This window comes from Danio rerio, chromosome 4, assembly GCF_052040795.2.
Source record: "Danio rerio strain M-AB ecotype USA chromosome 4, GRCz13ab, whole genome shotgun sequence".
Classification (NCBI taxonomy): domain Eukaryota; kingdom Metazoa; phylum Chordata; class Actinopteri; order Cypriniformes; family Danionidae; genus Danio; species Danio rerio.
Window position 1 is genome coordinate 15,263,254 of NC_141024.2, and position 25,880 is coordinate 15,289,133.

The window sequence follows — 25,880 nt, forward strand, 5'->3', positions numbered from 1 at the left end:
TGATTTAAATACAAACTCATAGTCTGCTGCTATATATCGAAAATTATCATTGTAATGTTTATGTCAACGCCTAATCTCAGATGGTCAGACAGTGATTCGTTGTTCGTAAATCATTTAAAAAAATTGGTGTCTAGGATATAGCTAGCTTAGATATTATAGTTTATATATTTTTGTCAATGAGTAAAAGATTTCTCACTTTAAATAAGACAAGGATCCAGAAACAGTATTTCATACGGCTTAACTTAGCAAGCGGATTAGAATGTTTGAGTTTATACCACAGGTTTCCGAAAGCCTAAAGTGTGCTTTAGTTTTTATGTTTTTTTTTTTTATCCAAACTTAACTTTGAATTGTTTTTGCACTAATTCGTTTGTCCACAAGATGGCAACACTGAAACAAATCTAAAATGGAACAAAAATACCAGTAAACTACAGCGATTGTGTGAGGAGATCAAACCACATCATATCTGCAACTTCAAAAAATTTCTTAACAGTACAAAGACCTTTTATATTGCTCATAATAACTTTGGGAGAGAAAAAGTGCAGATATTGGACAAGGATAAATCTTTCCAGATATATTGACAAATACTTTGAATTAAATTGTGTGCAGATGCTAACATGCATTGAAAAAAAAGTGTACTTTGGGCTTTCAAAGTAGACAAATTATTATTTTGCGTAGTTGACTATTTTAAAAGTAAAATTTTGGTTACCATCTATGTATAAGTGTGTTTTTATTTTGCTATTAATGTATTTTTTTATTTGCTTAGTGTCTTAATTGGTCACCAACCATATACGTTTTGTGATTTTTAATAACTTTTTTGTGCTATTTGTTATCCCAGCAGACGCACAACTTCATAAGGCTATTATTATAAAAATATTAGGTCGCCAGCGTCTAAGGACAACGATGTGAAATATTTTGTTGATTTTAGGTTTTGTTGGAAAGTGACCAAAATCCAACGTCGAGTCAACATGTTAAACCAACGTCATATTGACGTCAATTACTGACATTTACTGACATTTAGGTATGGCAATCAAAATCCAACATCTGATAGACATCGTTTTGGTAACGTTCACACAGTGTCAAGCTGCAACATCATTAAACATTGATATTTTGTTGTTATTAGGTTTCGTTGGAATGTAACCAAAATGCAACGTCTATCCAACATTGGACATTGACGTCGGCCTGATGTTGAGTTCTGACGTCAACCCGATTTTAATTATTAATTAAAATGTGACGTCCCATGACGTTAGGGTACAACATCAATCTGAAGTCAGGTTGACGTCCTGTGCCTGCTGGGATGTTTATGTGGTGTGTTGCTTGATGTTTTATTAAGAAATTAATTTAATGATTTCATTCATAATGCATTTTACTTTATTTCAATAGTGTTATTTATTTATTTATAATTAAAAATATTCAGTTATATACTTGAGAATCAAAAGGTGAAGCTCTAAATATAATCTCATCCGCTTAAGCACTGTTTGACCATACAGAGATATGTATTTTCTGCAGCATCGTGTGCACACAATCCTGACGGCGGATCTAGTGATCGTGATGAAGAGAGGAAGCATCATGGAGTATGAAAAACCCGAGATCCTCATGGAGCAGGAGGACGGCCTGTTTGCATCTTTTGTCAAAGCCGACATGTAAAAATCCCCACTTTACACCACTTTTGGCCTTAACAGATCAATAAAAGCCATTTTTACCAGTGCGCTGCCATTGGAAAGGACTCAACTACACACAGACTGTGAACTGTTATCCTTTTATATGAATCTGATTTACAGTATTTTAAGCGTTTTGTTAGCATACGGCTCTTTTTGTAAGGTAATGACGCGTGTATTTAGAAACGCATAAGCAATAAGCATTTATCTACTGTGTTTTTGACTAGTATCAACACTGTTGGGAGCGAGGCATGATGCTCTCGTCCATCTGTCTGTCTGAAGTGCATTGCTGATCCAGATTTAGGGAAAGAATGGTGGCTGTGAATACACCAGAGTGACCCTAATGTGTTATTCACACCCTATATATATACACACACACCCACAACCGATTGTATTTTAGACTTTGTACTGTTGTCTTCTTATGCAAAACTGCTTAACCAAAAGCCACTTTTCTGTTGTTTGTTTGCTTCCTTTGGGAGAGTTTAAGTTCAGTTCATTTCCATCTTAAATGTTTAAATGGGTGAATTTCACAAAAAAAATGTCAAATTTTTTTTTCTGACAACAGAATTTATTTTGTTTTTTTTAATTTTGAGGTGAAACAATCCGAGTGATTTGTTTGTTTGTTTGTTTGTGTCTGTAATAGTCTATTTAAAATGCTTGCTCTGTATTTAAAACTTTAAAATTGTGAACTTCAAAAAACATTTATAATTAGTATGTTTTTTACTTTTATATAAAAAATTATCATTACAATATTTCAATTCTATTATTATATTAAATAAAAAATAATAATAATACAATTATAATAAAAAAATGAAATCAAATTAAATTCCAGTTACATTTAAACCTAAATTGAAGTTTGCGATTTAGTAACATTATGCTTTTACTTTGTAAAATGGATTGTTATTATTGTTGTTATTATTATTACATTTTGAAGTGAAATATGACAAATAAATTTGAGGTGTCTGGTATATTTTTTGTAATATACCACTTTATTCCATTCAACTAAATATGAACAAATTAATTTAGATGCAAATTAATTTAATTAGTCTGTTCAGAAATTTTCTATTAAAACCTGAAACATATGCAAAATAGTACAGACACACACACACACACACACACACACACACACACACACACATATATATATATATATATATATATATATATATATATATATATATATATATATATATATATATATATATATATATACACACATAATTATGCAATTTACTAAATTAAAAATGATCATAATTTAAGTGGCTTTATGCTTTTACTTAATTCAATATAAAAAAGAATAATACAACAATTAAAAGTGAAATGTGATTTGGACAGTGTTGGTTCAAAAAAAACAAGCAAATAAATAATTACTTATTAGAAAAATATATGGTATTTAATTTAGTTTAATTCTAAAATACATTGAAAAATAGCTCAATTTATAGGAATAACTTAATGCTATGTATTAGTATTTTTATAAATACTGAAGTCAAATAAAGATTTGGCCGCCTTTTTTTCTGTGACTGCTCAAGAAGTTTTTAACTGTTAAAATGAATTAAATAAAATTTTTGTAGCCAAAATTATGATATGATTTGGACATGAGATTCACCCAAACCAGAACCACCATGAAAGTTTTACTTAGTAGTTTTATGCATTTATTCTTAATCATGTGATTTGTCAGTCTTTATTATTATTATTATTATTTTAAGATATTCGAAAGAGTCTGCAGTCTCTCTAGTCTACAGGCTAAGCTAAATTAATTTTCATTTATTTTCCTCATCCTCCATAGCAGTGCCAGTCTCCTCACATCACTTTTGCATTTATCCATCTTTTCTTCATCTGATCGCTCAGTTTTTTTGGAAACCACGGCCAAAGATGATCTAAATAAATGTTTCTTTATCGCTTCGGTAAAATGACGCACTTCTGGTTTTTCTGACGCTCGGCCCAGGTTTTTATGAGAATGTTTGTTAATATTCGCGGTGGCCAGCGATATTCCAGTAACTCGCGAGTCTGCGCATGTGCGTCAAACACACTTCACTTCACACACACACCGGTGGTGTGGACACAGTCACATCAAAACCACGGCTGTTCGCATGTTTGTCACGATGGACCGTTTGAAAATGTATATATGTAATTATAAATATGTCATTTGTATCATAAGCATGTAACATCATTATATTGTGTGCCTAACTTTTTTACACATGAATTTAAAATAAAAAAAATCGCTTTTTGTGTATTTAATTAACTCTGCGAAGTGCATTTGCATTGCATATGTTTTAAAGCAACGTTTAAACAGTAAACTAGTTATTAAACTTCACAAATGTTAATATTATGTACATTAATTGTGACAGAAAACAGGCTACTTTGCTATACAGCGCCACCTTCTGTTCATATGTGTGCCTTTGTTCAAATTGAGAAATCCATTTATGCAATATTATTGTTACTATTATATTAGCTTATATTATGCTACTATTTGAGAAACACATTGTGTTATAAAAATAAAAATAATTCCTTTAAAATGTACTGAAGCGCAGAGACTATTAAAGTTGTCAGGTTATTTTTAGATGCCTGAAAAGGAGGTGAAACTTTTTAAATTGAAAATGACAATAAATATCATTCCAAACGCAGAATATAAGAGAATAATGCACAGAAAAAGAACAAATCAGCTAGAGAGCAGTGATGGAAACAAGATAAACGGATGAATTTTATGAATGCTTATTAAAATATTATTGTTAGCCTAAAATACAATTTAAAAAAAGATATGTGTATGTGTAGTAGGCTAGTAGTAGTATTAATAACAACATACACAGACATACACATAACTTGATGAAGTTTAAAAGGTTTATTTTTGCTTTTGCTATTAAAATATTATTATTTATAATCATTATTATTATTTTGTTATTATTGTTATCATTTTCAACAAACAATTGTTTAAACAAAGGAAAACTTTAGTTGAATTAAATCTGTGTCGAATAGTATAGTTTAAATATATAGTTTTTAAAAAATATATTATTATTCTGTAGGCTAAATAATAAATTTGATTGGTTGAGGTAATTTATTTAATTTAATCATATATACCTAATATGGGCAAGAATAAATTAGCCTATAAGATCTCCATAGCGCGCTCCTGTGGTCCTCATAGGTCTCCACCCTTATAATATCGTGTTATGAAAGATTCACCGACAATTCTCGCGTTAAACTAGTTTTTTTTTCTCTCCAGAAAGTAAATGTAAAAATTCATCAATTCAATAGTCGCAATAATTTTGCAACTCGTTTGTTCGGATAGCATGCGTTTGTTTCTTTTAAGTGCACTGGCTAATCTTTCTTTTACTTTCTATTTACATAAAGAAATTCATTGCTTTTAATCTGTAACATTGGCGAATATAACCCGTTTAAAATGCTGAAGTAGTTTCAAGCGCTCTTCTGTCCGATGTGAGTGTCAGTCGGAGGCTGTAGGACAGGGATGTACCGCCCATGAGTCCAGTAGAGCAGCCCGATCTCCATCAGAAACACACATTCAGAAGCGCTTCAAACACTCACTTCTGCTCTTTTCCAGCCTTTATTCTAGAAACTGGCCCAAGAACACGGATTAAACTATTTATTGTGATCAAATCACTTTTTTTCTTATAGTTTATGCTACTTCGCCAAGTTAAACCGTGGATGCGGGATGGTTATTAAGCGCGTTTGACACGCTCAGGAGAAGTTTTTGTTGTAAATCATGTTGCCGCGGAAGAGCATCATCCCGGAGGAGTTCGCGCTGCCGGCGCTGGTGTCCCGGGTGCCGCGTAAACCAGTGTTCAGAGACCGCGTGAATAAAGCGCGCTTCATCGCCAAGAGCGGCGCGTGTAACTTGGCGCACAAGAACATCCGTGAGCAGGGCCGGTTCCTGCAGGACGTCTTCACCACTCTGGTGGATCTGAAGTGGCGCTTCACGCTGGTCATCTTCACCATGACATTTCTGTGCAGCTGGCTGCTGTTCGCCATGAGCTGGTGGCTGGTGGCCTTCGGGCACGGAGATCTGGACACCGACCGTAAACCTGCCGTGGAGCAGTGCGTCACCAATGTCAAGTGAGTGCCGTTGACTTGATTGCATGTGCAGATGTCCAAAACATGTCTATCCTCCTGTTTTGTATCTGTAGCCTATAAAACTGTTGCAAACTGATGACATATTTCATTTTATAACCTAGCCTATTTTTAAGGTATTTTATCTTCTTTTTTTTTTTAAGAAAATATACGTTTTAGGAAAATGTTTTTGTCAATACGTGGAAATATATATTTTTTATATTCAAAATAATAATTATTAAAATTATTCATTTATGGTGAATGTAATAAAAATCCAATTTAAGCAGTTTTAAAAATTATTCATAACATTGTTAAATACTTATATTAAAGGGGGAAATTACCGTCATAAATTAAGTTTAACTTTGGCATTTTATAATCATAAATGTATAACAAATATTATATCACAATATTGATAGGCCTTTTATAAATGTCATGTAATGATAATTAAATTTGTAGCAAATAAAAATTAGATTACTAAAAGTTAAAAACACTACAATATTATTGCGTTGGAGCTTTAATAAACTTTATAATGCAAAAACAACATTACACGCATATTAATATACTGTTCTGTGTCAGTTAAATCAGTTGACTGTTGAAATTTTTATCCCAACTAGTTGAGTAATTAAACAAATACCCCAATAAAGGTTAAAAATAACCAAACAAAGCACCAGATATTTAACCCAATGGTTCAGTTATTAAATAAATAACCCAATAAAGGTTAAAAATAACCCAACAAAGCACCAGATATTTTAAACTCAACCAATGGATTGAATAAATAATAGAACGTTATTTAGAGATTGTATATTATAATACTATCTAATATATATATATATATATGATCTTATAATATAATTATGAAGCCATTATATTAAATGTAGATTTTATACAAAAATAATTCAACTAAAATTGCTAAATAAAATCCAAATTAACAAAACCAAATAAAAAAAAGACAAATCTAAATGTATAATAAAGTAATAACAGTAATTAAGGCAATTGTGTATTTTTTTTTACATATGGGCCATATAATTTAGGTCAAATTATTAGGTTGTTTTATTCCATGTGGATGTTATTTCTGCCGCCTAAAACTGATGTTTTTTTTTCCTTCCAGCTCTTTCACCTCTGCCTTCCTGTTCTCCATCGAGGTGCAGGTGACTATAGGTTTCGGAGGGCGTATGATAACAGAGCGGTGTCCCATCGCCATCGCCTTTCTCATATTGCAGAACATCATTGGCTTGATAATAAATGCCGTCATGCTTGGCTGCATCTTTATGAAGACCGCTCAATCCCACCGGCGTGCCGAAACCCTTATCTTTAGCCGACACGCAGTCATCGCTGTGCGCAACAACCGCCTCTGCTTTATGATCCGAGTGGGCGACCTGCGCAAAAGCATGATCATCAATGCAGTTGTGCGCCTCCAAGTGGTCCGGAAGACCATGACCCCAGAGGGCGAGGTCATCCCCATCCAGCAGATCGATGTCCAGACTGAGAGTGCAGTGGCTGGTAACAGCATCTTTCTTCTGGCACCCTTGATCATATGTCATGTCATTGATAAAGACAGTCCTCTGTACGATCTGTCGGCGATGGAGCTGCAGTGCAGTGATCTGGAGGTCATCGTGATCCTGGAAGGAGTGGTGGAGACCACAGGCATCACCACTCAGGCTCGCACCTCCTACGTGACCGAGGAGATCCAGTGGGGACACAGATTCGTGCCTATAGTGACAGAGGAAGAGGGTGTCTACTCAGTGGACTACTCCAAGTTCGGGAATACAGTCAAAGTGGCCACCCCTCGCTGCAGCGCTCGTGAGCTGGACGAGAAACCCTCCATCCTGATCCAGACGCTGCAGAAGAGCGAGCTTTCACACCAGAACTCTCTGCGCAAGAGGAACTCTATGCGCAGGAACAACTCCATGCGCAAGGGCAACTCCATGCGGCGCAATAATTCAGCTCTCGCTGTGCCCAAAGTGCAGTTCCTCACCCCTGAGGGCGGAGCCAATCTAGCGGTCACATGACAAACCGCCTGTAAAGCACTTATCACCTGTCTGTCTTTAAAGCCCGGCTCACACTGTGCAATTTTGGCCATGATTTGGCCTCCTGAGACAAATTTCGGAAATCCTAAAAGATTCCTATAATACTAGACTAAAATCTGTGGTCATTGGTTAAAGATGTCTAACAACAACCAATTAATGGCCAGTGAGATCAAATTTTCCCTCTGGTGAAATTCTGTCTGAATCTTTAGGCACTTTCCTGAACCTAGAACCAATAGGAACACTTATCCCGATGATCCAATTAGCGCGACAACTACAAACCACCTTGGAGAATTATTGAAAGGTTTTTCTGGGTTTTATTATCAAGCCATGTTATGAGTATAATTAATGTTACAGAGATTGTTAAAGCTTGCTGTGAGGTATTATTTCAAAATGTGGATTACCGAATGCGTTATAGATGACGTCAAACTCCAGAGATGAGTTTTGTGTGTGTCTGTGTTACACACATCTTGATTGTCAATCAGTCGGACGTTATGGCAACTAAGATCTTACAGTGTGACATGAGGATCATGCTTGTACAGACAATCTGCAATCATTTAGCATTATTTAAAAATAATAATAATAATCGCACAGTGTGAGCCGGCCTTAAATCATTGTTAAGCTCTTTTCTATGTACGTTTTGGTTTCATGATTGCAAATGGTGCAAAGCAAGGCATTGTTTGGTACCTTGACCCCATTTACACCTGGTACAAGTTCCATTTTTGTCAACTCATGTAGTACAGGTATCTAAAATGTTAAGACCACTTCAAGAGGTAGACAAAAAGTTGATCAGATTGCTTTCATAGAGCACTTCAGCCCTGATTTATTGTTTCTGAACCTGGTAGATTTTCTCCTACAGCATATGTGAACATATAAATCATGCTCGGATCAGCGCCAAACTATCAATCTGAGATTGCCTGAAGAGGACACAGCCTGCTTGAAAAGTGGTCCAGATAACCACGACCCCAGATGGAGAGGTCTTCCCATCTACCAGATCAACGTCTTGTCTTCCTGTTGGCACCCTTGAACATGATCACGTCATTAATGACAGACACTCTGAATAATCAGCCATGGAGCTGCAGTGGAATGACCTGAAGGTCATAGTGATTCTGGAAGGAATGGTGGAGACCACAAGCATGACGAGAAGATCCAGTGTGGCCACAGATTCATGCCCCAATGTGACCAAAGACGAGATGTCCTCGCTGCAGTCTGTAACCATGATAATATACTGGACCAGGTACGATACGCTTACTTCACGCGGCCGCCATTTTAAAGAACAAAAGCTAGGCTGCGGTGGGAAGAAACCCGGAAGTATTGACCTTATTCTAAAATGCGGAAGTTTGCCTGTCTTCGCGATTGTCTTAGAACTTCCGATTCAGTCGCCTATGGGAAAAATGACTAGGAATAATAAACGGCAGAAAACGGTCAAACTACTTGCTTTACAAACAAATGTTTGCATGACTATACAGACCAAGTAGAATAATATAACAAGAAAATATCAAATTGCAACATCAAGCAGCGTAACGAGCAGTTTTTAATGTCTAAAAATGAATGGAAGTGAATGAGACCGGAAGTCTCGAGCCAAAAAGATTCAAATGGCAGCGCCCACTCGTCGGCGGAGAATAAGGTCAATAGGACCAGCACTGCAAACATTGCAGTAACATGCTGTGGACTACAAACCTCCGACTGTTGCCGAGATTTCAAAATGCAGAAATTGTGTAAGCATCACTTTAATATCATTAAGTTTAATTTAAACAATTAAAAGCAATTTAGCATCAAACAACATCACAACCTCTGTTAGAGTAATACGCCTAAGTGTCCTCCTATAGGCTTTAGTTCATGGCACCAGGTTAACACCGTTGGGACACTTTCCTACTTCAGCCTTTATAACCCGGTAAGCGATAAAACACTGCAGTCCTCTGTAGCACGCCCTCGTCTTGTCTGTAATAGTGTTGTCCCGGTGCTGAAGTTTTAAAACCGTCTATTTCCCGCAAACATTAAAGCCCCGCTGAGCGCGGATGACTCGACTTATCTTCACGGCTGCTTCGCACTTCAGTCTCCGTGTGTCTGTGTTTGCACTCAGTTTACCACTCTTCACCCAGTGCAAACACAGATACATGGAGACTGAAGCATGAAGCAGCCGTGAAGATCAGTCGAATCATCAAGCAGATCACTCGTCTGTGTTTGTGCTCCGTAAACAGCGGAGGGTGAACTGATAACTTTCTCGGCCAATCACAAGCATTTCTGTTGAGCATGTGAACACAATAGGAAATCAGCGCTGTTTTAAAAAAGCCATCAACAGTACATAAATGTGACGGCTTTTCTTTTAATTCAGTATTGTGACAAGTCTAATATAGTGAAAGAATCAGTTCATTAACTCGAGTTTGGTAAACGGCATCTAAAACGTGCATTTGGGAAAGAAAACGTTAGCTAACTAATGCCATTTCTCTTTACTTAGCTGAAAATGAGGTTTGATATCCCTTCTTATTTTCACCAGTCATTCAGAACGGACCTTCGGGTCACTTAGAAGGTGATGAATTCATAAATTTGTGTCACTTTCTCTTTGCTGATAAGATATGCAGCCAGGTACACAACGTTCCTATGTAACTCCTAACAATACTTCCGGGTTTCTTCCCACCGCAGCCTCGATTTCGCTTTTAAAAATGGTGGCTGCATGAAATCAGTCTATACCTTGTGGACATTGTACCACCCACTAAGGTAATGCCCATGCTACTGTGACGGTTGGGTTTAGTGTAGGGGAAGTATAGGTGATTGTGCATTAGTTAGTGGACCTGATCCAGTACGTCATCAAGTTGCGGGCTGCAGCGAGGACTGTCTTAAAGAAGAGGGCGTTTACTAGGTGGACTACTCCTGGTCAAAATTGCCCCTCACTGTCATGATCCTTTCTATGTTCCCTTCTGTATCTTGACCATTGTAATGTAACATCAAGCACAATTTGTTTTATATTTACACTATTTGGATGCACTTTTGTCCAATCACAGGTGAACAACTCTAACATCAGGTCTAAAAGAGGACCAAAATGTTTTGAGCTTTTTCACTTGTGATCTCTTCTAGGCGAAGTTGACAGCGCATTTGATTTGAATGCTTTATTAGTGTATTCACTCATGAGGTCAAATGTGTATAAAGAGCCACAAAAGACCTGCTGCCTTCTGGCCGAGCACATGATCTTTATGGGATGTTGGAGGAAAGCACTTTGCAAACAAAGACTGAGTCAGAAACCGCACACTCCTGAGTAGTTCTTACTTTCAATGACTACTTTGTTTCTGTTAAACATTAGGAGTTTCCAAACATTGTCCTGGAGGTCTGCTGCCCTATAGAATTCAGCCTTAGGTTGCCTCAACACATCTGTCTGGATGTTTGTAGTATGGCTAGTAAGAAATTGATTAGCTGGTTTAAATTGAAATTTGCTAAATTGTGCAAGACAGTGGCCCTTCAGGAGCAGGATTGGGCAGTCCTGATCTATATAGTATGATTGAAAGCAGATAGTAGGAAAGAATGTGACACAGCCACATGGATTAAGAGTGAAATTGTAGTTGGCACTCACTTTTAAGGTGAATTGCATGGGTTTGTTCGTTCATTAGTTCTTGTGTCATGCTGAGCTCCTGTGTAAGTGAAGGGGAAATAGTTTCATGAAATCTGAACTTGAAAGTGTCACTAAACAAGATATACAAGTGCATTTACAACTGTTGATCTTCAAATAATGTCTTCAAAAAACCTCTACATAATAATTGGGCAAGTTAAGTGAATGATCACATACAATGTACTATATGGACAATGTTATATATTTATGTATTTGACAGTTTTATCTTTAATAAATAAGTCACATACTCAAAGCATCTGGATTCTTCTCTTTTTTATGGGTTAACTTTAGCAATGAAACCTAAAACAAACTAGCATTATTAATAAAGCTGAAATTATCCAGTAAACTGGTGGTGAACTGGAAACTGAATGTGTTGGTCCTCTGGTGGTGAATTGGTGAAACTGCATATGTTGGTGACATCTGGTGGTGAATTGGTGAAACTGCACGTGTTGGCGGCATCTAGCGGTGAGTTGCTAAAACTGTATGTGTTGGACACGCTGAAAACTTTCCTCAAAATCCTCCCTGAGATTAGGAAGAACTTTTCAAAGGAAGATTGCTCCAGAATCAGGCAAGTAAACACCACTTAATTGGTGTTTGTGAAGTATGTGTGTTACTCTGACCAATAATTATTCGCAGACTAACCGGGTAGCTTAACTTGATGTTAGTCGACTGCGTTGGGATGTTCAATGCTTGCTTAGTCAGTCAAGCAATTGCATTCCGTAGCATAAAATAATTCCACGATATAACGTTATAAATAAATAAAACTTCCTTCATAGCTTGAGCTTTATAATTAATCTACGATTGTATACATGTAAAGTTAGTCGTGATGCCACGCTTGTGATGATAACAAGCTAACATTATTACATTTTCATCAACTTAGCACTCTGATGATGCAAATAAAACAGCATTTATATACTTACAGCTTATTATGTTACATGTTTTGCTCAACGTTTGAATTTTGAATGTTTGAATGTTATGGCGTTAATCGGTTGCCTTTGACCTCCATGGTATTTTCCCCTATTTTAAAAGTCAATGGTTACCAGATGCCGACATTTTTCGTAATATATTTGGTGTTTAATCATATTTAAATGTTTATAAATACTCGTGATAAAAAAAATGACCGAAATTTATTTTTATTCGAACTAACGTTATCTCTTTAAGATAACATTATTTATAATAGTGACACTGCCCTCTGCTGGTCACTCTCAGTTCTGACATTAAAAGTAAATTTCAGGTTTTAGATTTAAAAAGAGACGAAGAATGCACGGCTAGTGACTGTAGAGGAATTGCCCTGTATTTACGCGTGCGTTTGTATGTTAGGAAATACGTTTGCGTTTGTTTTGAAGCAGTTTGTTCTGTTTTCGCTTTAAAGCGTCATGTGTCCCAGCATGCACCGCGCGAGGATACACAATCGACTTTATTTCTGTAAAATAATTATATAAAACAATTATTTTGTAAGACATATTTACGCTGACGCGTTTCGTCTGATAGGCAGCCTTCGCAGCCGCCGTATTTATTAGAGAGAGAATGATAGTAATACACTTACCGTTGACGGGACTGGTGTGGTGTTTGATGGCTTGCTCTGGGTGAACTTACTGTCTTTAGCTTTGCGCAGTGGCAGTATCGTAGCCTATGAGGTTTATCCGAGGCGCGATTATTGCTAATTGAAAACTTTACCCAATACCCCGCCGTGACGACTTGAAATATAGTCGGCACTGGCAATTTTTGACGGTCTCGACAGAGACTGATATTATTGTTAAAAACAGATTGGTAGTGTCTCGTTGAACTCATATTATCATAGCATAATTTATAGAGATAGTATTTCTTAAGTAAAAATGTGAATTACTGTGATTTGATGAAGGCGAGCCGCGTTGCTGGCTATTTTTTTGTGCTTCAGAATGAATGTTTGGGTAGAACTGCTCCTTCCCTTTCTTCGTGATACCCAATGTAACCTCATGTTTGTGCTTCTTTTATTTTTCTTATTCGGAAATTTAAATAAGCTGATCTTTTTATTTTCCAAATTTCTCATATTCTGGTGGTAATAAATAGATGTTACACACACAAAAAAATGAATATACTGACGTTAGCTCACATCATCTTCTTCTGTTAAATAAATATTTATATTGGCAGCTTGCAAACTGTGTTCATTACCGCCATCTGGTGAACTGAGGTGAGATCTGTTGGGGATATACAGTATATACAGGTCTTGTACAATATAAAAAAAGATTCATTTATTCATTTTTGGCTTTATCCTTTTATTAATTAGGAGTAGCCATGGCGAAATGAACTGCAAATATTAAAAACGTTTGAAATTTATGTATTTGTCTTAATGTGTGCATGTTACATTTATTTATAGTTTTCCTTTATATTAACACAGTGCATGTATATATATATATATATATATATATATATATATATATATATATATATATAAAACTCATCTCTAATAACTGATTTATTTTATCTTTGACATGATGTCAGTAAATAATATTCACTAGATATTTTTCAAGACACTTCTATACAGCTTAAAGTGACATTAAAATGCTTAACTAGGTTAATTAGGTTAACTAGTCAGGTTAGGGTGATTAGGAAAGTTATTGTATATCGATGGTTTGTTCTGTAAACTGTTGATAAAAAAATACAGCTTAAAGGGGCTAATAATTTTGACTTTAAAATGGGTTTTTAAAAATGTAAAACTGCTTTTATTCTAGCCGAAATAAAACAAATAGGACTTTCTCCAGAAGAAATAATAATAATATAGGAAATACTGTGAAAACTTCCTTGCTCTGTTAAACATCATTTGGGGAATATTTAAAAAAGAAAGAAAAAATAAATTCAAAGGTGGCAAATAATTCTGACTTCAACTGTATGTATATATATATATATATATATATATATATATATATATATATATATATATATATATAGATGAATAGATGTAACTGTGATTATATATTTTTTTACTTTTGATGTGCGAAATGTAAAAATGTTTTTATTACAGTATACTTTTATATTTTAAACCGAGTTAAAACTGTTTGAGCAAAATGTGCCAAACAAATACACGTTAAAATAAATAATTTGAATTTAACTGCGAGTAAAAGTTTTGAAGCAGTTTGTTATTTGGTAACTCTTAGTTGAAAACGCCACATTTTTCAATGTCCTTTAAACTGTGTTATTGTTAATAAAGCACACATAATGCCAGTACACCGTCAACAATACAGCCTGTGTCTGATTGTAATTACTTATATCAATAAAATGAACAGTTTTATTGCTTTGACTGCAGATTGTTTATTTTAGAGTGTGATTTCCGGGTTGTACGGAAGTCCCGTAAACAACCATAATTGTGCGCAGTACCTTTTACACTCTAATTAAAAAAATGTTTAAACTCTGTTAATTGTTTACTATTCACTGTTTACATATACAAACTCGATTAAGCTCAGTCAAATGACCCGATTATACAATTGTTCACTATTGAACCGTCTAAGAGACGGATTAAAAATCCAGTGCGCGTGTTAGTTTAGTCACTACGGTTACGTTACAGGCGTGACAAACTTGAGACGTGGTCTATTGCCAGCTTTTATGGTTTATTTGAGAAGATAATTACATCAGAATGAAATAAACGCCCTGTAGTTCGAGTCTGAATAATTGGAGGAACCTTTTTTAATCAACCCAATCGTTCGCACTACGTGTGGAAATATTAATTGGCTGGAAACAGTAATGGACGCAGTAAATGAAAACGGTAAACGCGCTATGAAGGACGACAGTCATGGGAACAGTACCAGCCCAAAACGAAGAAAATCCAGACACATCTCTGCTCTTATTCTGGCCCGTGGAGGGAGTAAAGGAATCCCCCTGAAGAACATTAAGATGCTTGCAGGGGTTCCCCTGATCGGATGGGTGATCAGAGCGGCTGTGGACTCCAATGTCTTTAACAGGTCGTGCTGTGTGACGTCAGCATCCATATATATATCTGTATGGTTGCTTTTGAAATATTTGCAGTATTGTCTCTTATGCCTGCTTTTGCAGTGTTTGGGTGTCTACTGATCACGAAGAGATCGCCAAAGTGGCCTTGGCTTGGGGTGCAAAGGTGCACAAGAGGAGCCCAGAAGTGTCCCAGGACTCCTCCAGCTCACTGGACACCATTCGGGAGTTCAGCAGACAGCACCGAGGTTGTAAATCTTTTGCAGTCAAATTCCATTGCTAATTCTCTATAGGGGTGTATCTACAGCTTGTGAAACTTGTGCGTCCTCTGCTTGCTTGTTGGTTGAACAAACAGACCAACCGGATCTGAGCCACATAAACGAGGTTAAAGTTGTGCCATTCTTTGCATTGCACATCAGGATGCAGTGGCTATTATATGCCTTATGAGGACGAAAATCAAAACAACGTGCATTTTCCCAATTCTGATGAATAATTTTAAAGAGTAATTATAATAATATTTACAACTGCAGTTTTTTTTTTGCATTGAAAGTTCAATGCATTTGGAAAGAAATATTGTTTTAAGTATGCTTGTGTGTAATTCTCTAAACAACGTGCAAACGGATCATCAAGTGTCACGTTTTGCTAAATAAAATGTCTAAAAGTCTATTTGAATGACTACTCTGTTGTTTGTTTTTGATTATAAAGGATGTAATAGATACTTTATTGGATATGTCTCCAAAAATAAAAAAGCTGGTGTTAAATTGCTTACCCTCAAGCCAAACAAGATGTAGTTGACTTTTCCCCCGTTCAGTAGAACATTGACGTAGTTTATTTTGTCTGAAATCGTTGTCCTTGCTGATAGAATGCAATTCACAGGCTACAAGCAGGCTGTAAGTAAAAAAACAACAATATTTATATATACACAGACAAAACAAATGTAATATCTGTGGCTCCTAGTGATGCACTGACATATATATTCTGTTTTCTAAAGTACAACACTGTGGGTCACCTCTAACTTTTAGCAGAGTTAATAAAAATGTAATAAATAGCAGATGGCTAACAGTGAAACATAAGCATGGCAGTGGGGTTGACTTTAATCTAATGTTGTTTTACAGAGGTGGATGTTATCTGTAACATCCAGGCCACGTCTCCGTGTTTGCACCCAAAACATCTCACAGAGGCTGTGGAACTCATAACGAAACAAGGGTACGATTCAGTCTTCTCTGTGGTCCGCAGGCACAATTTTCGATGGAAAGAGGTTGAGAAAGGAGGTTAGTTTAAGTGCTGTAACATAAATGTCTATTGTAAGATCATTAGAAGGCTTAAAGTTAGTTTTCTGTCATTAATCTTGTTAAAAAACAAATGATTTAACATGAATGCATTAAATTGGTCTAAAGTGGCAGTAAAACAATATTACAAAATTATTAAATGTCTATAACCATTCTTGAACACCCAAAACTGCTATTTTCAGGAGATTGCAGCACTGAACCGATGAACCTGAACCCAGCTTGCAGGCCGCGGCGTCAGGACTGGAGTGGAGAACTGTGTGAAAATGGCTCTTTTTACTTCGCAAAGAAAGAGCTCATAGAACAAGGGCTTCTTCAGGTAATATTTTGGGCTTTATAATCCGCAAAGTGACCATTTCACTGAAGTTCAAAATGTGTGGATGTCAGAAGCCTTAGGACAGAAAATGTGATGTTGTTGCACTGCTTTTTAACAGGGTGGAAAGAAAACATACTATGAAATGAAGCCTGAGTACAGCGTGGATATTGATGTGGACATAGACTGGCCTGTTGCTGAGCAAAGAGTTCTGAGGTGAACTTTATGCATGCTTTACTACAATTAGGGCTGGGCGATAAATTGTTTTTAACTAAAGTGTGGAGTTTACATTGATTTGTTTGAACGAAAATCAGTTTTCACCCTAACATGTTGCGCTCTTTAAAATGAAAAAGAACAATGATGCACAAACACACTTGCTAAAAAAATGATATAATCCAGGGTTTTAAATCGTGCACTCGCTGTTAGACACGCATTTGAAACTGTGCGCCACTCCTTGTGTTTCTCACAGTAAGAAGTAATGGAGAAGATGCGCATATTATCATTTAATAACAGCTTTTTTTTAGTATTTTTTTATATTCTATAATTATAATAAGGTCATATAGGTAATATAGGTTTATAACTTTCAACTCCAAGCCTTTTTTTTTTTTTTTTTTTTTTTTTGTAGGGGGGAAAAGATTTGATTAAATCTTAAATGGATTTTATTTTTGTACGTGTGAAAATGCCATAACGCCCGGCCCTAACTACAACTGTAAGCAAATGTATACATGTTAAATGTAGCTGAGCTGTTGTCTTTCCCTCTTTTTTTTGTCACTGTCCAGAATACATATACAAACATTCATAAATAATGACACATTTTTTTTGAGTCTTGTTTTCACACTTAAAATAAGCCAAGGACTTTATAAAGTAGTTCTAGTAGATCTAGTTGTTTTTCTAGTTTTTATGCAGAAACAAACTTAATTCTGATTTCGATTTTGTTCTCTAGACTGTTTTGGTCCCGTTTGCTCAGTTTTCTTTTCTTCCAACATTAAATACTGGTGTAAAATGACTCCCAATTCTTTTCAACCTCCTCCATAGGTAGTCAAAATCTACTCGGATTAGGATTGCTTTAATAGTGTAGACTCTCATGTGGTCAAATTTGTTCAACTAGACACGACCGGCTATTCTCCACCGACTAACCTAGTTCTTAAACATTATGGGACTTGTTTTTGAAGCACTCTAACCTGATGGTTTTTGAACTTTGTCTTCTCAAATTGTAGTTTTTGATTCGAAGGTGAAAAACAAAAAATGTAAAAGCGCTATTTGTTTCCTTGCAGTCCTGATTCAAACACAAACCCACAGCATTCAGCAACTTTTACAGCTACCAGGTAGAAAACAAAAGCAGTTTGTCTCTGTATTGTTTAGAGTCATCTTCTTTTGAATTAAAGTGGCTTAAATTATAGCAAGCTAAGGATGTTATGTCTGGTAAGTCAAGACCCAGCAGACTTATCCACTTCTCACACTTATCTACCTCTCACAGAACATTTCCTACATCTAGGGGAAATAAGTTAGATAAGGTCATGTCATCATGACCCTTCAGATACAATTTAGGCAATTTAACAAGTATGTAGTTTTGCCACTTTCTAGCAGACAGTAAAACACTCTTGGGAAGAAAATATTTGGGTAACTAAGTATTAGGTATGTAAGTATTAGTAGACAGTCTGCTTAATATCTTTTGATACTGCTGCTAAACAGATATCTAACTGACTATAAGAAACTTTGCATGTACAAGTCAACTTGCACTAACCCTAACCAAAACCAAACAGTCTACTTATAATCTAATGAGAATTGGTTGGCATGTAGATGCAATATAACTTAAATTCAACAAACGGACCATCAAAATAAAGTGTGACCACATTTGTACTACTAACAATATAATTCTAAGAACAAACAGATATTCTCAAAGTCGATCTGCAGAAAGCATAATATCATTGCGTAACCTCAAGAAAAAATGAGGAAAAGTGATAGTGCATGACTATTCCGATTATATACACAAAAAAGGTGTTTGTTGTTTGTTCAAAGTATTTATTTAAAATGAGCTGAAACAACACAATTTCTTTTTTTAACATAACATTATGTTTAATCTACTTAAATTTGTAAAAACTAAGCCAACTTAATTCCTTTATGTCAGTCCAACACAAATCGATTGTGTGGAACCCGGCATCTTTTTTTTTTTTGCCATGAGAAGAAAAATATAAACTTTTAATAAATGATAAATGATAGAATACCAGGACAATATGAAACATAATATTGATAAAATAATTCAAACCATTTTCCCAGATACACAGACATGCAAGTTTTGAGAGGTTATTTAACAATTTTAATAAAATAATTATAAAACTGGATAATAATAAAATCGAGAAACTAGTAAATAGACATATACAGTTGAAGTCAGAATAATTAGCCACCATTAGATTTTTTTTTTCTTTTTTTAAATATTTCCCTAATGATGTTTAACAGAGCAAGGACATTTTCACAGTATGCCTGATAATATTTTTTCTTCTGGATAAAGCCTTATTCGTTTTATTTCGGCTAGAATAAAAGCAGATTTAGTTTTTTTTATTAACCATTTTAAGGACAAAATTATTAGCCCCTTTAAGCTAAATTTTTTATCGATAGTTTACAGAACAAAACATTGTTATGCAATAACTTGCCTAATTAACCTAGTTAAGCCTTTAAATGTCACTTTAAGCTGTATAAAAGTGTCTTAAAAATATCTACTAAAATATTATTTACTGTCATCATGGCAAAGATAAAATAAATCAGTTATTAGAAATGAGTTATTAAAACTATTAGAAATGTGTTGAAATTTGTTTTCTCCGTTAAACTGAAATTGAGGGAAAAAAATAAAAAGGGGGGCTAATATTTCAAGGGGGCTAATATTTCTGACTTCAACTGTATGCACCAATCCATAGACTTAATCTGGAAAGTGGATGAAAGAGATCCGAGGTGTAAACACTTATGTCTTTCTCATCTACTTTTGATCCAGTCAACCAGAATGCATTTTAATATCAGGGCTTTACATAATGTATTGATAGAGAAGACAAAAATACTAAGGTGAGATATTTGATTTTGCCGTGAAGTAAGTCATTTCTGATAAATAGCCTGCGTTTCAAGTTCCAGGGTAACTTTATGTTGGCAAACAACCACAATGCAAAGAGTGCAAAGTCCAAATGAAAGTGTATGTCTGGGTGTGTCTATATATATTATAGGTTTGGATACTTCGGGAAGGACAAACCTGAAGTTGTTTTATAAAATTATACATCATTTAAAAAAATTATTGTTTTATAAAATTGCACACAAGGCATTATTTAATGAAAATCAGTAACTTGCATATATTTCTTGCACAAAAATCAGAACATTGGATGGAGTCGTATTGGTTTTGCATACTTGCATACATAAAATGCTGAGATTTTGAGAAATTATTTCATAGTTGCCAGAAAACGATCAAATAAAATGTTAAATGATTCAAATATTGCATTATGTATGTGTCAATATGTTACAGGTTTGGATACTTTGGGAAGGACAAACCTGAAGTTGTGAGGCTCTTGCTGTGTAACGTGTCTGGATGTCTGACAGACGGTCAGATCTACACCTCAGCGAGTGGAGAGGAGATGGTGTCCATCAACATCAGAGACCAGATCGGCATCAGCATGCTTAAGAAAGAAGGAGTGAAGGTTACCAACCCCCGACCTGCACCATCCCCCCTAACCACATACACACAAACAAACAATGCCTTATACATTTACCCCTTTGTATCCCATCATGCAACTGGGAACCCTCTTATCTTTGTGTTTCAATTAAGCAAAAGGTTGATTTTAAAATGCACAACTTGAATTACCTTTTTAAAAATTGCAGCTCTGTATCAGTGCAAGTCTAGTGTTGTGAAGTTTAGTGAGTTTTGCTGATCTCACCATTGATGATCACATTGGTTTAGACACTGCAGTGTTCAGACTTGTCTTCAAACAGGTTATCCTTGCGCAGTGGCAGTATCGTAGCCCATGAGGTTTATCCGAGGCGCGATTATTGCTGGTTGAAAACTTTACCCAATACCCCGCCGTGACGACTTGAAATATAGTCGGCTCTGGCAATTTTTGACGGTCTCAAAAGAGACTGATCTGTTTGTAAAAGAGAGAAGTGTTGACGGTTAACAGTTGTGGTGGGCAAAACGAGACTTAGTGAAGCTTATTTATAGAGGATAGAGAATCACATGATTTTGATTGAACACAGCTGGTTCTTCATTAGTTATGTATGAGCCACCAATCAGGTTCCTCCTCACCCACTATAAAGAGCCAGGGTTTCTCAATACTACCCCCCTTCCACCCCTACCTCTCCACTTTTCCCTTCATAGGGTGGCACGGTGGCCCAGTGGTTATCACTGTTGCCTCACAGCAAGAACGTCACCGGTTCTAGTCTTCTAACAGGCCGGCTGTCACTTCTGTGCATGTTTGCATGTTCTTCCCGTGCTTGCGTGGGTTTTCCCCGGGTTCTCCGGTTTCCTCCCACATTCCAAAAACATGCACTACAAGTCAATTGATCGATCTAAATTTAGCACTACAGTCAAACTCTCATCCTGCAGCATATCTCCTCATAGCGTTCATTTTAATCATCAGCTCTTTTCAAAGGGGGGAGTTGTCGAGATCTACCTGAGCTCAAAGCTCCCCTCTCGCCCTGCAAACGGGAGGGAGCCCAGGGCTCAAGTACCTTTTGGGCTCAGGGCTCTCTCCCAGAACAGCATGCCAAACTTGCTTATAATCAATCATCAGCTAAGCGTGAACTCTTTAAATGAAACAGTGAAAGGCAAATGTGTCAAAGCTTCAAAACGTTTCAAAACCCCACTCTAGTTATGATTATGACAAGCATTAAATCTTTATCTTTCATAGCGAACACAGAGAGTTGTGCATGAAATTAAATGCTTAACAGTGTCAGTATACCTACTCTACCCTATATAATGTTGAATTTAATGGAAGAGGCAATCTCAAATGACAAATGTCTGATTTTACCAGTGAATAAATGGTCTAATAATGTTGTCAATGGCAAATTGCTAGCATATGTCTCAAACGTAATAATTAACCTTCAGAATTATGTATTCTGATGTCATCCCTTTACTGTGCATTAATGACCAGGACAACTTTAAAGTCTGTTCAAGTCCACCATTCAAATGTTTATTAACAAAAAAAAATCTTATTATTTAAATGTATACCTCTTTTTTTCCCCTCCCCCTAATCTCCTAAAGGTGATTTTACTTGAAACATACCCCATAGCAAAAGCATTAGCTGTCAGACTGTCTGAGAGGATGGGCTGTCCTCTCCTGCACCACATGGACGACAAACTGAAGGAGGTGGAGAGAATCATGGTGGAGGAAAAGCTGGAGTGGAAAGAGGTGGCGTATTTAGGTGAGTACAGAGCTCCCCGTTAATTCCATTACATCAGCCCAATCCACACATCAATAACGTCATGATAAACAAACATTAAATACAAATACTCAAACACATTACTTACAATTGTGACTATCGTTAGAACGAAAAGGGGTATTCACCTAAAAATGAAAACGTGCTTGTAATTTACTCACCCTCATCTTATCCAAGATGACAAGGTAACTTGTTTTCTTCAGTGGAGCATTACATAAGATTTTTATCCCAAATTGGGATCTGATACTGGCATTTTTGAGTCAAAAAAACATGTACAGGCAAAATAAAATGAACCCCACTTGCTCCTGATGATGCATATTATGAAGTGATTGGAGTGTGCAAACATTACTTTTATTTTACTCACTGTATATGTGTTTTTGACCAGACATTTTTATAAATAAGTAAACAACTATAACAGCAATTGTAAATAATAATGACATCAAATTTTTCATTTTTGAGTTGAACCATCCTTTTAAACAGTGCTGTATCTTCAAGCCAAGACACTGTAGCCGTGTCAAAGCTAGTTCTTTGAGAGCCGGAGCTCTGCACAGTTTAGTTCCAACCCTAATTAAACACACCTGATCAAACTAATTGAGTCAGTCAGGCTTGTTTGAAACCTACAGGTAATTCTGCGCTCACACTAGAGTTTGAGCATGCGAAATTCTGTAGTACGGCGCTGCAAAAAGGGGCGGGATTAAACATTAAAAAAAGCAAGCGATTGCTCCATATTTTAAATTTCTGTCCAGAGAGGTCATGTTTTGATCCTCGATTGGTCTCACGCTGTCAAGTGATGCGATTTCGCTGGTCAGAGTTCACCAAGCTTTAACTTTGCAATGCAGCGAACTGCAAAACCAGTCACACAAGCTTGCGTTTCCGGGATGATGCATTCATGTGCGTATGAATGGAAGTCTGTAGGGAGAAAAGTCCAGTGTGACCGCAGCTTAAGTGTGTTGAAGTAGGGTTGGAACTAAAATGTTCAGGGCTGCGGCCCTCCAGGATCTGGCTTTGAAACCTGTGCTGTAGGTGAGCTATCAGCATAATTCCCAGGTGATTTAGGATTGAAAATATTGTAATGTTCTTAAATAATATTTTGGATTTAAAAGAAATTATACAAATGCGGCATTATTCAATAGAACTAACTAATTTGCATACATTTCTAGCACACAAATCTAAACATTGAAGGGGTATTTTCATATCTGACACATTAGAGTGCTGAGATTTTGAGAAATTTTGTAATAGTTCAGAAGATATTGCATAAAGCCAGAAAACAATCTAATAAAATGTTAAATGATTAAAATATTGTACTATCAGCTAAATGATGTACAAACAAATCCCTCTTTAAATTGGTTTTGATTTTATGTAAGTGCTGCTAAAGTGGAGATTTATGAGAAAAAACAGGTAAAAATGTTTTATAACCGTGCTGACATATAGCACCATGGCGCTCACGGTGACCCAAGTTCGATTCCTAGCTCAAGGACCTTTGCCGATCCATCCCCTCTCTCTGCTCTCAATACTTTCCTGTCTGTAACCTCCACTGTCCTTTCAATGAAAAGTGAAAAAACCCTATAAACAATATAAAAAATAATTTTTTTTTATTAAATTTCTTATAACCAAAATCTATTGACACAAGTTGTTAGTGCAATAAAATAAATAATTATTTTGATTTGGTTAACAACACTTTACAAAAAGCCCAACATCTCAATTTACATGAACAAAACATGAACATGAACTGGTTTAACCTAGTGTTTTACCCTAAAGTGGACATCAGTTAAAAACATTTCCCTCACTTTGTCTCCTGAATTGTGTCTTATCAGGGAATGATGAAGCAGATGTGAAGTGTCTGGAATTGGCAGGGTTGAGTGGAGTACCTGTGGACGCCCCGACGGTGGCGCTCAACCACACTAAATATACCTGCCACAACGCAGCGGGTCACGGGGCAGTGCGCGAGTTTGCCGAACACATCCTTCTCCTGAAGAAGAAGGCCAAGTCTCAGATGGAGCAGGACAGAATCTGCAGAGATGCATTTTAAAATTGTACCATGAAGGAATTTAAACATGGCTAAAGTGAAACGATACTGCATTTATGGAAAAACACTAATATTACACCACTACAGCCTATAGTAGTCTCCAATGTCTGTGCATGTTTAACAGAAGGAAGTACTAATAAAATTAAATACAAATGTGTTGTTGTTTTTGGTGTCCACATCTAATAAAATGAAAAAAGCTTATCAAATGCTAGTAAAAGTGCTTTTACTCAGATTACTTTGAAGAAAACAAGAAGTCAAAATATGGATGGAAAAAAGCCATCATTCAGAGTAAAACTATAATAAATAGAGAAGAATAAATGAAAAGAAACTGTGAACTCTGCCGGCGAATGGGTAAAAAGGATTCAATTAATTAAAAGCATTAAAATGAGGAAGATTTATAAAATAAATACGAGTGGATATCTTCTGTAAATCAAGAGAAATAAATATTTATTTGTTTACTAATTTAAAATGACAATTTTTGCTCATAAAATAACAACAAGACGTTCTATTTTATTGGGAAAAAATAAACGCTGCATTACCTTTTTGATAGCTTGAATACTTTAGTTTCTCCAATATATACACTAGAGGGCAGCTTTGTGCAAACAAAAAACTCAGATATCCACCTTGTGGTGAGCTGCTAAGGATACTGTCAGTAAAGAAGGATTTCTTAAGAGTCTCCAAGAGATCATTCACCCAAATATAAGTAGCCATAGTATTGGGGTAATGCATTACAAGTAATTTGAGTTACTTAATAATTTTCTAAATTTACTTTTCTAAGTAACGAGTAAAGTAAGGCATTACTTAAGTAATTATATTTGAGAGCCTTTTTCTTTTAAATTATTCTTTATATTTTTGTGTTTTTTTTAAAGGTAATAATGGTGTAGGTTATACGGTGCATTGTTAATTCTATTAAAAAAATAAAAAACTAAGAAAAAAGCTCTGAAAGAGATCAAGCCTCAGGAAAGGTAAGAAAACGTATAATGTAAAGCATCACTTACCGTGATTCAAGAGTTTACACTTAGCTGATGATCAATAAAGCGCAATTGGCATGCTGTCCCGAGAGAGAGCCCTGAGCTCATAATATCCTCGAGCCCAGGGCTACCCTCCATTTAGAAGGGGAGTTCGAGCTCAGGTAGGTCTTGGGGGGGCTTTAGGACGAAGATAACTGAAGTGAAAAACTGGTTACTTATAATGCTTCTGTAATCGTCTAATAGGGCAGATTACAGAGCTAATGAGGTGCCAGCCATGTTGGTCATAAGCACGTAATTCTCTCAAAATTAGTTTAAATAAATCACACAAAGTAACTAAGTAGTGCAAGTAGTTACTTTTTGGGGGGAGTAGCTCAATATAGTAATGCATCACTTACTCTCAAAAGTAACTTTTCCCAACACTCGACATAGACTTACATAGTATTTTAACACATTTTACATTTTGGATGCGCTACACCTTTAAACAAAACTAAATATAGTTTTTGCACATGAAAATGCAACTCCAAAACCAATTTCTTTGGAGTCAGCCACCAAATTTGTACTTTTATTGATTAGACAAATAGCAGTGCGACGCATTGTGCATTTCTTTGTCCTCTTA

At 35.9% G+C, this 25,880-nt stretch overlaps 3 protein-coding genes and 2 non-coding genes across 27 annotated transcripts in view; all 5 read left to right on the forward strand.

Annotated features, from left to right (window-relative positions):
• Positions 1-2,102, forward strand: part of abcc9 (ATP binding cassette subfamily C member 9) — a 57,294-nt gene extending 55,192 nt beyond the window's left edge. For all 20 annotated transcript variants that reach the window (XM_087247039.1, XM_087247040.1, XM_087247043.1 and 17 more), the window contains one exon: positions 1,507-2,102. Coding sequence is in view for 9 of the 20 variants with exons in the window: in XM_087247040.1 (XP_087103166.1) it covers positions 1,507-1,644 (138 nt within the window). In the remaining 11 variants the exon portion in view is untranslated. The remainder of the gene's footprint in view (positions 1-1,506) is intronic.
• Positions 2,103-4,796: 2,694 nt separating this feature from the next.
• Positions 4,797-11,594, forward strand: kcnj8 (potassium inwardly rectifying channel subfamily J member 8). Of its 2 annotated transcripts, XR_015482072.1 has the most exons (3): positions 4,797-5,720; positions 6,823-8,998; positions 10,382-11,592. XR_015482072.1 is itself a non-coding variant. In NM_001030153.2 (2 exons), the coding sequence occupies exons 1-2, from the start codon at positions 5,371-5,373 to the stop codon at positions 7,721-7,723; spliced, it is 1,251 nt and encodes a 416-aa protein (NP_001025324.1). In that variant the 5' UTR covers positions 5,138-5,370; the 3' UTR covers positions 7,724-11,594. The 2 variants fall into 2 exon arrangements, 1 of the variants encoding a protein (NP_001025324.1); NM_001030153.2 differs by having other exon boundaries at positions 5,138-5,720; positions 6,823-11,594.
• A 137-nt stretch (positions 11,595-11,731) lies between these two features.
• Positions 11,732-24,446, forward strand: cmasa (cytidine monophosphate N-acetylneuraminic acid synthetase a). 3 transcript variants are annotated; one of them, XM_087247019.1, is made up of 8 exons: positions 11,732-11,907; positions 15,366-15,508; positions 16,376-16,531; positions 16,732-16,865; positions 16,981-17,075; positions 20,362-20,533; positions 22,093-22,252; positions 24,082-24,446. In XM_087247019.1, the coding sequence occupies exons 1-8, from the start codon at positions 11,747-11,749 to the stop codon at positions 24,294-24,296; spliced, it is 1,236 nt and encodes a 411-aa protein (XP_087103145.1). In that variant the 5' UTR covers positions 11,732-11,746; the 3' UTR covers positions 24,297-24,446. The 3 variants fall into 3 exon arrangements, with proteins under 3 accessions (XP_087103145.1, XP_087103146.1, NP_001035342.2); NM_001040252.2 differs by lacking the exon at positions 11,732-11,907 and adding an exon at positions 14,872-15,274 and having other exon boundaries at positions 24,082-24,443; XM_087247020.1 differs by lacking the exons at positions 11,732-11,907; positions 20,362-20,533; positions 22,093-22,252; positions 24,082-24,446 and adding exons at positions 14,863-15,274; positions 20,069-20,126.
• LOC137494510 (U4 spliceosomal RNA) lies at positions 12,943-13,083 on the forward strand. Its single transcript, XR_015484619.1, has one exon. It is a non-coding gene; the product is annotated as a U4 spliceosomal RNA (small nuclear RNA).
• LOC137494511 (U4 spliceosomal RNA) lies at positions 20,829-20,969 on the forward strand. The gene has a single exon (XR_015484620.1). It is a non-coding gene; the product is annotated as a U4 spliceosomal RNA (small nuclear RNA).
• Positions 24,447-25,880: the final 1,434 nt, after the last annotated feature.

Coding starts and splice junctions, on each gene's coding strand:
- kcnj8 (NM_001030153.2), top strand. CDS start 5,371: ATGTTGCCGCGGAAGAGCATCATCCCGGAGGAGTTCGCGCTGCCGGCG. Junction 5,721..6,822: donor CAGTGCGTCACCAATGTCAA/GTGAGTGCCGTT, acceptor TTTTCCTTCCAG/CTCTTTCACCTCTGCCTTCC.
- cmasa (NM_001040252.2), top strand. CDS start 15,057: ATGGACGCAGTAAATGAAAACGGTAAACGCGCTATGAAGGACGACAGT. Junction 16,866..16,980: donor TAGAACAAGGGCTTCTTCAG/GTAATATTTTGG, acceptor GCTTTTTAACAG/GGTGGAAAGAAAACATACTA. Junction 22,253..24,081: donor GAAAGAGGTGGCGTATTTAG/GTGAGTACAGAG, acceptor GTGTCTTATCAG/GGAATGATGAAGCAGATGTG.